General features: G+C 43.3%; 2 protein-coding genes and 1 long non-coding RNA gene across 3 annotated transcripts in view; 2 read left to right on the forward strand and 1 right to left on the reverse strand.

Moving 5' to 3' along the window:
• LOC133661484 (uncharacterized) overlaps nucleotides 1-10401 on the reverse strand; it is a 42637-nt gene extending 32236 nt beyond the window's left edge. Inside the window, exons 1-3 of the long non-coding RNA XR_009827951.1 lie at nucleotides 10325-10401; nucleotides 9704-9793; nucleotides 5625-5648 (exon numbers count right to left, since the gene is read on the reverse strand). This is a non-coding gene — a long non-coding RNA (uncharacterized LOC133661484). The remainder of the gene's footprint in view (nucleotides 1-5624; nucleotides 5649-9703; nucleotides 9794-10324) is intronic.
• myf6 (myogenic factor 6) lies at nucleotides 3076-4510 on the forward strand. The gene is made up of 3 exons (XM_062066803.1): nucleotides 3076-3624; nucleotides 4252-4339; nucleotides 4404-4510. The coding sequence occupies exons 1-3, from the start codon at nucleotides 3076-3078 to the stop codon at nucleotides 4508-4510; spliced, it is 744 nt and encodes a 247-aa protein (XP_061922787.1).
• On the forward strand, nucleotides 5904-8845 carry myf5 (myogenic factor 5). The gene is made up of 4 exons (XM_062066804.1): nucleotides 5904-6086; nucleotides 6776-7739; nucleotides 8299-8362; nucleotides 8428-8845. The coding sequence occupies exons 2-4, from the start codon at nucleotides 7293-7295 to the stop codon at nucleotides 8604-8606; spliced, it is 690 nt and encodes a 229-aa protein (XP_061922788.1). The 5' UTR covers nucleotides 5904-6086; nucleotides 6776-7292; the 3' UTR covers nucleotides 8607-8845.
• Nucleotides 10402-10600: the final 199 nt, after the last annotated feature.

Here is a 10600-nt window from a genome sequence, read left to right on the forward strand (position 1 = left end):
GAAAAACTTATTCGGGTGTTACCATTCAGTGGTCAATTGTACGGAATATGTACTTCACTGTGCAACCTACTAATAAAAGTCTCAATCAATCAATCAATCAATCAAAAAGCACATTCTGGCAATTTCAAGGATTTTGTGCAACCTATTTCGCGTAGGAGATTACGAAGGAACGGGGCAAGGATTTTGGCCATGGCAGTTTGTATTTCAATATCTGTTCCAAGGAGTTTGTAGTTAAGGAGTCAAAACCAGGAGTGGTTGGACATTGACAGATGTTCTATTTGCCACTGACTGTTTTATGCTCAATCATCCGCCATTTCTTTTCACGACCGTCTATTTTGCCAGAGAATGGTGACGTTTTTCATAGGTCGGATGAACAGGACCTCAGCGTTGGAACTGTATCGGATAAATATCAGATTTATGCCCACATACAAAAAAGGGCCTGGGTCCGATTTTAAAAAAAAAATCTGAATTGTACTGTTCACACTGACATTAAAAGAAAATCGGATTCAGGTCACATGTGGGGGAAAAAAATTGAAATTGACCTGCGTTGTGAACATGGTCTACAGCTGCCATACATGCACAAACCTTTCTTAAGGTAGAAAACAATCTAAAAAATATATTTTGCACTGCATGAGAAATTGTGTTAAGGTTGTGTAGCTAGAAAGTAATGATGAAGTAATTATGAAGTTAACAATATTACAACATGAGTTAACACAAACGGAACAGTTGTCAAAGAGATTATCCATTGGGATCTCATATTTGTGTTACGATTGGAACGCATGGCTGCGATGGTCGTGTTCCCTCCAATGCAGAAAACAAGCGGGAGCAGCGTGCAGGTAGGATTAAGCCTTTTAATTATTACGGCAGGATAAAAATACAAAAACTGAGGACGCTAAAAAACCAAAATGTCACCAAGGGTGAACAGCGAGGAAAAAACTGTAGTGCGGCAAAACACTGGGGCGAGTTGAAAAACTAGAAGAAACTTAAACTAGTGCTGGGTGACAGAAAACTATAAAGGGGAGTGATTAACCAAAACACCTGGTGGGAACACTAATTGCTAAACAAAGACAGGTGAGGAGAACCAGTGCCCATGGAAACCAACAATAAACAGGGAAAGAGGGGGCACCCAGGAAACAGACTAAAACATAGGAACCTACTAAACATAAATCATGCCATGACCCGGGTACGGATCATGACAATTTGATGTTGACAAAACGTATGACGTCAACTTAAGTGAGCAATTTTTAATAGTAATAATTAGAAAAGCATTATGCATACCTCCACCAGGCATATCTCCCAGTAGTAAAACATCCTCTAAAAAAATCCTGAATCCAGATGTAATGTAATCCCTTGTGCCTTATCTCATTTCTCACATGTCATGAAAGGTAGATGAAAATGTGCCTATACCTTTTTGTGCTATGTTTGTTCGATAGCAAAATGAAATAAACGGAGTAAAACCTCTCGTCAGTCATCCACTCTCTTTGTCTCTGTAGGTGGAGGTGCGACTGTTAGCTTACACACAGAGAGGTTCAGCCTCGTTACGTAAGGTAACATAATAAAAAATAATGAATGATGAATAAAGAAATAATCAATAAAGGTCACATGAATAGATTATGTAATTTCCTTAACTTGTCTGAATATGTGACAGATGATAGATTGTCTCATTTATCAATTAAGTTCAATGTGATCAGAATTTTTCTTCTTTGCAGTTTGTACAAACTTTGACTTTAAACAGTTTTTAAAACTAGATCATATTAGTACATTGTTTGACTTCTTTGCTTAGTCCATTCCATAATTTAAGTTCACATACTGTACTGATATACTGATGGTTTTAAGTGTTGTACATGCATACAAATGTTTTAAGTTCTCTTTTGTTGAGAATAATTGTTCTACATTCTTGGGTAGCAGGTTATAGTTTGCTTTGTACATAATTTTAGCTGTTTGCAAATGCACCAAATCATTGAATTTCAATATTTTTGATTCTATAAGGCTTGTATGTTGTTTATATCTAATATTTGGTACTATTTTAACTGACCTTTTTGTAACAGGGTCAGTAAATGAAGCGTACTTTGGTAGTTATTTACGCATATTTCTGCACAATAACTCAGATATGGTAACACTAGCGAGCAGTAGAAAATATGGAGAGATTTTTGGTCCAGAACATATTTCGCTTTATTCATTATTGATGTATTTATCACCACCTTATGTTGAATATTATTATGTAATTTCCAGTCCATTTTATCCTCTTTTATTACACATAGAAATGTGATTTATTTCACCCTGTCAATGTTTCCTCCCATCTGTTTGTATTTGTGTTTGACTTTCTCTCCTACTGCTACCAAAAAGCATTATCTTAGTTTTACTGAGATTTGAGGAAAACCTGTTTTTGTGAAACCACCTCTAAGATATATTTAAACCTGCTGATGTGAGTTGGGGGACAAGAGCGGGCCCGACTTAATTGGCTTCCTCTGCATTTCAACTTGTTCACGTCACATTATGACTTTTGTTCATGTTTTGCCATCAAGTTTTCTTGTTTAGTTGTAACAGTGGGTTGTAAACAGTCCCTGACCGCTTTTTGGACAGCCGTGGTGTAAGTTACAGGCTTTTAATGCGGCGTAAAAGTGAAGGTGCCTTTCTTGCTGCTCGTCACACAAGGTCAGGCAAGTCGTACAAAAATAGGAATCCTCAACATTCCCGCCTGCAAGGCTTCCAATTGTGGCGCTGTTAAGTTGCAACAAGTTATGAATCAGCATTAAGTATTTAACGGGAAACACAGACAATAAAATATACTGTAATATATCCTGGCGTGGAAAAATATTTGATAAACAATGCATCCTTGTTTTCAGAAAAATACTGACTGGGCGGCCATTTTACACGTTTGTTGCGGCACCTGTCGCGAAACCCGAGGTGACATTTCTATAATGTGTACTTCTTTCCCCAGTAAGTCGCAGTGGTGTAAAAGCGCGTTAGGAAACAGCGATGCTTGATGGCGTGAGGCGGCCACAGAGCGGGATAGAGTTTCACATTCTATATTTAAGCTTGGTTGGTGCCGAATGTCCCGGCTGAGCTATTTAAATGCCACCGGAGTCCCACTCTAGCAAACACAGGCCACGTTGCCACAATATGATGGACCTTTTCGAGACCAACGCTTATCTTTTCAACGATCTGCGCTACCTGGAGGACGCCGATCATGGAGCGCTGCAGCACTTGGACATGGCGGGGGTGTCCCCGCTCTATAACGCCGACGACAGCCCGCTGTCACCAGGCCAAGATCGCGTGGCATCCGAGACGGGCGAGGACAGCAGCGGCGAGGAGCATGTCCTGGCGCCGCCGGGCCTGCGTTCCCACTGCGAGGGCCAGTGCCTCGTCTGGGCCTGCAAGGTGTGCAAGAGGAAGTCGGCGCCGACCGACCGCCGCAAGGCCGCCACGCTGCGGGAGCGGCGGCGGCTGAAGAAGATCAATGAGGCCTTCGACGTGCTCAAGAGGAAGACGGTGGCCAACCCCAACCAGAGGCTGCCCAAGGTGGAGATCCTGCGCAGCGCCATTAGCTACATCGAGAGGCTGCAGGATCTGCTGCACAGTCTGGACGAGCAGGAGCATGCACTCAAGGCTAAAGAACTCGGTGTAAGCGCTCGCTGGACCAGGCAGGTCCACATGCTTGTCCTCACACAAGGTCACTTTAAACATGCGCATGCATCTTGACTGCCCGTAGGATAGAAAAGTAATCAGGACTAAAACTGGGGAGTCGGGATAAGTAAATGCTTCCGACGTACAATAAAAACTTTGTATAGATTATCAATGAATCGCATTGTAAGTGCGCTAATTTGCATGGAAACTGGTGTGACGTTACTGTAGGTGAGATTGTATTCTTGCATCATTCCTGTGAGAATCCTGCGTATGACTAAAGCATTAAGGAGTGGGACTATTCAGGCCTAGCTGCAGTGTGCTCAAACAGCCACCAGGTGGCATCTGTGAGCAGATGATACTGTATCATCTCCTTTTCTTTCGAACTTATCAGGTCTTTTCAGATCGGTACTGCATTCTTCACGCATTCCGAGGCAAAAATACAACCTCACATACTGTATGTCATAACATCCTCTCTGCATGACGTATTTCCTTAAAGCAACAATGAAAGAGTTAGCATAGCAGCTAGCTAGCTGGATAACGGTTTGTTGAACTTTGTAAAGTTCTGGAGTGCCAACTTATTCAGACTAACCATAATCAATTAGCGATATGTTTATGTTTCTCCAGGTGGTTGGTTCCACAAACCACTGGAAAAAGTCCGCAGAGTCCTGGGCCGCTGAGCATTCCAGCGCCAGATTGTTTAACCAAACCGAAGGTAAATGCAGCAAAAATGTGACTGAATTTGCACTGCATTGAAGTTTTTTTTGTGCTGCGTTCAGGGACCAGCGAGTCGTCGGCGTCCTGTAGCCTACTGCGTTTGTCCTCCATCGTAGACAGCATCAGCGGCGAGACAGGCACCGCCGGCGGGGACGTCTCCGAAAACTGACCTTTGCGTTACGTTCTGTACATATGTTTTTTTTCTAACAATTGATGTATTTATTTTATATTACAATGACGACAAAGTGTCCACACAAGCTCGCTTAACTATTTCATAATTTGTACATAGTGCTGCCTGAAGTAATTAAATACTCATTTTGCATTAATCTAAATGAGTCCTGTGCTTAGTTAACCCTTGTGTAATGTTCATATTGTTGTTACTCAGCCAGCGTTTGTGGGTCTGATGGACCCGTTGCATTTTGTGGCTTTTAATGCCTCACAATCAAACACTTTTATGTTAAAATGTTTATTGGGATAAGGTAAACATCTTTTAACATAAAAGTGTTTGATTGTGAGGCATTAAAAGCCGCAAAATGCAACGGGTCCTTCAGACCCACAAATGCTGGCTGAGTAACAACAATATGAACGTTGCACGGAACATTTCTCTGCCAGTTTCTGCATCCCACAGGGATTCTTCTTTTGTGTTTCTGCACCTGCGGTTCCCACACAAGGCTGCAACATTGTTTGTCAACACTGCTCTCATTTTCTCGCACATTTGACCCTCTGATGTTTTGTGTACCTACACTCTGTCTTCCTCCTGTCTAGGCCTGCTGTGTGTGTGTGTGTGTGTGTGTGTGTGTGTGTGTGTGTGTGTGTGTGTGTGTGTGTGTGTGTGTGTGTGTGTTACACAGAACATACATCAATTTCCACATTTCTATTAGCCCTGGGTCCAGTGGACCCGGACATCTTATATGTAATAGAAATGTGTAGGGGGGGTGTATGCTGTGTGGTCATTAAATATGTATTCTGATATATGTTCTTCACAGAAAATGAGCCAAAGTCAGTGAGTCTCAGTTTGAAAAATTAATTAATTGTATCATTTTTCTTTTAATAAAAAATGAAAACGGGTCCCACAGACCCGAACACCCCACAAGGGTTAATGAACGACACTCACACTGGCCACTTCATTAGGTACACACAATTAGTTAATTAACAACACTGGCCGCTTCATTAGGTACACGCAATGCCAATGCAAGAGTTGTTTTTTTTTCCCTGTGCAAGAACCAGACAGAAACCTGATAGCGCCAACAAGTGATGTGATTTTATGGGGGGTTTTTACTCACCCTCTCATAAGCCAGGCTGCAGATCTTCATGCAAAAGGAAAGAAAGGTTTGTTTAGGTTTGATAATATCATGAACAAAACAGGCATGCATGCATAATTGAGATTCAACAAAGATTTGTTATTGTGTTTGGAGTGCAAAGGAGGGTTTAAATAAATGTGCAACATGCAGCAGCAGCACGAGTGTCAGCTCTCAGCATGACGCCATCGGGACGAAATGAGGTTTTCAGCACATAAAAGCTCACCTCCTGCCCCTCACTTAACTCTGCCTCTGACCCCTGACAACAGCGCCGCTCAGAAGCCGCCGAGCGCCACTGCGCATGCGGAGCTCCGCGGCTTTTCTGGTCGTTTTTAGCTTTGCCCCCGCTGTTGTTCCAGGAGGGGACGCGCATTTGATCCCCGCCCGCCGCCGATGTCTTCTTCAGCTGTGCGGGAGCAATTCGGGTGGCTCGGCGTGTTGTTTTAGGTGCGCACTGTTCCCAGAGAGAGGGGCGAACCGGACAAACGTTTTGACACATTGTGAGAAATATCCGCATTGTATCCTTGCAACTGTCAACAGCACGTTTACACGAAAGCCTTCACTAACCGGCTCTCTGCTTAATAAAAGTTTTTAAAAAACAATAAAAAACGTTATTAAGTTGCATAAGATTAACCAAACTTTGACGGATAAATTATTAAAACACCGTACTTTGTAATGAAAAAGTGCCCAAAAAAAATGTGTCTTTGGATTATATTAAAAACTGTTGATATAATGCTAATTTGTCATTTTATGTGCATAATCAAACTATTTTACAAAAACTTTTTGCTAAATTCAAGCACTAAAAAAAAATAAAAAATTGAGGACTTACTAAAATAAAAGATAATAATAATAATGGATTAGATCTATAGACACTCATAGCGCTTCACCAAGAATCATTCATTTTCAACATTCATGTCAATTAATTCAAAAACGACATTGCGAATGAGCAATATTTGTGTATAAACAAATGACAACAGAAATAAATGTCATTATTTAGTGTCTAACTAATATAAAACAAGTGCTGTGTCAGAAATAATCCATGTATCAGCTACAGGAAGTAAAATAAGGATTTAATAAGTAGGAAATTTGAGAATGTTTTGTTGCAGACCAAACTTTATTAGTAGAAATGTGTCCAGCTGGCGTAAAGAAGAAGGTGCTAATGGCGACCCAAACACCTCTGCTGGTGAGCTCCGAGGTGTTTGCCGCTGCGACGCAAACCGGCCGGGCTTGAAATGTTACACCTTCTCCCCGCTGCAGCTGGGCCGCATCTGCAACGCCACTGCCGCCGCCGCCGGCGGAACAATTGGCCGGCGCGCTCTCCCGCCACGTTAGAGCGGCGAGGAGTCCCCATTAATGTCTTCACAACGTTCACCTTTTTGAAAGGATGAGGGAGACCCATGTGGGCCCTGAGAGCACACACAGCGAGCAGTCAGAGCAGATGTGGGAATCTCTGCAGGGTACTGGGGGGTGAGATGTTGGGATGGGCCTTGTGGCCGAGCCTGTGGGCTATGGTAATTAGATCTGGCCAATGTGGGCCCTGGGCTCAGGCCTCAGGGGCATAAAAGGGGGGCTCAGGGCAGCAGAGCCCTCACATCACTCAGAGGTTGCCTCTCTGCCCCCCACTCCTCAAGCATCCCTCGCAGCTTCCACGCCATGGACGTCTTCTCGCCGTCGCAGCTCTACTACGACAGCGCCTGCGCTTCCTCCCCGGACCCCCTGGACTTCGGCGGCGAGCTGGCCGGCTCGGACGAGGACGAGCACGTCCGCGTCCCCGGCGCCCCGCACCAGCCGGGCCACTGCCTCCAGTGGGCCTGCAAGGCCTGCAAGCGCAAGTCCAGTTTCGTGGACCGCCGACGGGCCGCCACCATGCGGGAGCGGCGGCGCCTGAAGAAGGTCAACCACGCCTTCGAGGCCCTGCGCCGCTGCACCTCGGCCAACCCAAGCCAGCGCTTGCCCAAGGTGGAGATCCTGCGCAACGCCATCCAGTACATTGAAAGCCTGCAGGAGCTGCTGCGCGAGCAGGTGGAGAACTACTACAGCCTGCCAGGGGAGAGCGGATCGGAACCGGGGAGCCCGTTGTCCAGCTGCTCTGACGGCATGGTAAGACCACCCTCATGCACTCCTTCACCTCATTCAGCGGCCTAAATGGGCTCCGATCTAGCAGGGATTAGACCGTAAGGGAACAAAATGCTGCTTTACAGGTACCACCTGATGTATTTTCACTGTTTAAGCCGACAGTTCCAATTTGACCTCAATCGTGCGCTTCCTGTCTCCCACGGTCATTTTCCGAAAGAGAGAATCAGTAATGGCTTTCCCACCGGCAGACACTTTATTAGCCACTTTATTGCCCCCCCAAAAAAGTGCATTCCACGGCGTGCCCCGCGCACCTCTGCCAGGATTTGGCGCAGATTTACAAGGAGAAAGTGTCGTCTTGCATGAGGCGGTGTGGCTTGCACTGACACAATCGATTGGCCACGCTCGGAGAGGAAGGAGCCCTCGCCGCCCGCTGGGGGCTTCAAGGTGCACCCCCCCGTCCCCACCACCGCCCCCTCTCTCGCCATTCCGCAGACTTCCAGAAAGCAGGATTTATTAGCCCCTTGCAGTCATATTTATGTCATGTGTGTATTACGGAGGGCTGAATTCTGCTCTTTTCTTCCAGGCGGACAGCAACAGTCCAGTGTGGCATCAGATGAACTACAGCGGATTCCCTTACACTAACAACGGTAAGACCCCCAAATACCTCCTTCTCGCTGTACCCGACTAACCCCCCCACTCTTCCGTGCTTTAGGAAGTATGTTGGACAAAGCGGCGGTCGGCACGTCCAGCCTGCAGTGTCTCTCCAGCATCGTGGAGCGTCTGTCCACGCCGGAGCTCGTCCCTCGGGCCGTGTCGTCGCCCGCATGCTCAAACTCGCAGCCCTGCACGCCGGGCAGCCCCGGCGTCGGGCCCGTGTACCACGTCCTGTGAGGGGCACTTTTTGTACAGCACATGAGAGTGTAAATATCCAATGTAAATGCTCATTTATTCACTGTCTGCTTATACACACATATTTAATGTCATGTTCATTAAATATTTCACTGTTTTGTATCATCATCTACTTTCAATTTTATTTAGAATTTAGTGGGCTCAGCATGAACATGATCTTTTACTGAAAAAAAAAAGAGTTTAAAACGCGACTAAATGAGACAAACAAGCGGCACAAAAAGAGTGAAATCTAAACACGCTGCATCAATAAAGTCATTTTAGCGTCTCCACGTGTTTGTGGGGGTGTGAATAACGGGAGGGGGGGCTGCTGCTGAGAATGTACCTGTTTGTTCTTTTCAACCAAATGTGAGTCATCATCAACACCCTCAATTGTTCCATCAACACTCCCAGTCGAGAGCAAATGGCCTTCAATAGCACGTATTGTTTGATTGTGACGAGTTGAAGGACTGGGGGGGTATGAGTGTATTTGTGTGAAAGTCATCACGTGTTGCTACTGCAAAGGTTTATTTAATCCGAAATGGGGGAATATATACAAATCAAAACACTGAATGAGTTATTTTTCCTTCTAACGTTGTGTGTCACTCAAGAAAATATTCAGATTGTTAAGTTGACTGCTGAAAACCTTATTTCGTCTCACTGAAACATCATTATAGTTTTATATTTTATTGCAAAAAATATTTAGGTGAATAAATCCTTTTTTTTTTTTTTTTTTTTTTTACAAAAATATGTAAACATGTTTTATTTTTTACAGTATAACTAATTAAAAAACAATGTTTTATTACCTTCAAACAAAAAGGATTAAACCTGATTTACTAAAACATTAAAAGTGAAAATGTCGTGTTTCTTTTTCATGTATTAAAAAAAATCAGCAGTTAAAATGGGATTTTAAGAATCCCCATGGCCTTAGAATGGATAAAGTGAAGAATAATTCTGTATTTGATGCATCACCGAAAGGCAAAAAAAAATAATTTTACTACAGCTCACCATAAAAAAACACAAAAACAATTTTAGCTACCATAACATTTGTTTGCAGCCCTTTCCACTTCTGTTGGCAGGGACATAAGCTGTGCTGCACTGACCTCCAAAGCTGTGTACGTCGCTCCGAAAAGTCAGTGATGCAATTTTCGATGAAAACAAGTCCATTTATGAATCACTTGCACACCAGACCCCTGTAGCACAAACCAGATGTAAGAAAATATGTATTTTTTCCATTGTACATATTCAAAAAGCATATAATTTGTTTTGGTTGTACATGTCATATTTAAAAAGTGAAGATTATGAATTTATATTGAATTTAAAGGTACATTAGTTTATTTGTCTTTTACTGTAGTACTCGTGTTACACCACAAGAGAGAGCTATTTCACGGCGTCCCTTTCCATAGAAGTCCACAGCACCTATACTTCACTAAAATTGTAAATTAAACGACCCAAGCAAGTTATTTACTCATCAGTCTATCTTACCTATCTATTCATCAGTTTTGGGGCTCATGTTAAGATTCTTATCGTACATATAAAACACAAAATTGTTGTTTTCTGCGTCTTTGTTAACTCTACTTGACTCTCTCATTCATAACACAAGGCACGTACCCGGATGTTATCTCCAGTCTGTATGATTGTTGTTCATTCGATAAACTTCACTGAGTTAACCGAAGTTGTCTAAACGTCTAAACATTTTAAAAGTGTCTAAAATAAACACTTACTTGTTAATTGTTGCGTGTTAGCGCTCACTAAATATGAGCTATTCACCTGCTGGGTCGTAAACAACATCCGGTCATTCTAAGGAAGTTAGCATATCACTTTAAAAGGTGGGCGGATCGTTCCTAATATCAGTTAATTTGCTAACAAGGGCAAAACTGTAATAGTTTTGGAGCAATACCAGTTGGAAGATATCAATATTATTCATGTCATGTAAAAGTTTATTTTCGTTAAATTGTTACTGTCGAATTGCCAGTACTGGCCCTATACTTATTAGAATA

The sequence above is a fragment of the Entelurus aequoreus genome, linkage group LG12, assembly GCF_033978785.1.
Source record: "Entelurus aequoreus isolate RoL-2023_Sb linkage group LG12, RoL_Eaeq_v1.1, whole genome shotgun sequence".
NCBI lineage: Eukaryota > Metazoa > Chordata > Actinopteri > Syngnathiformes > Syngnathidae > Entelurus > Entelurus aequoreus.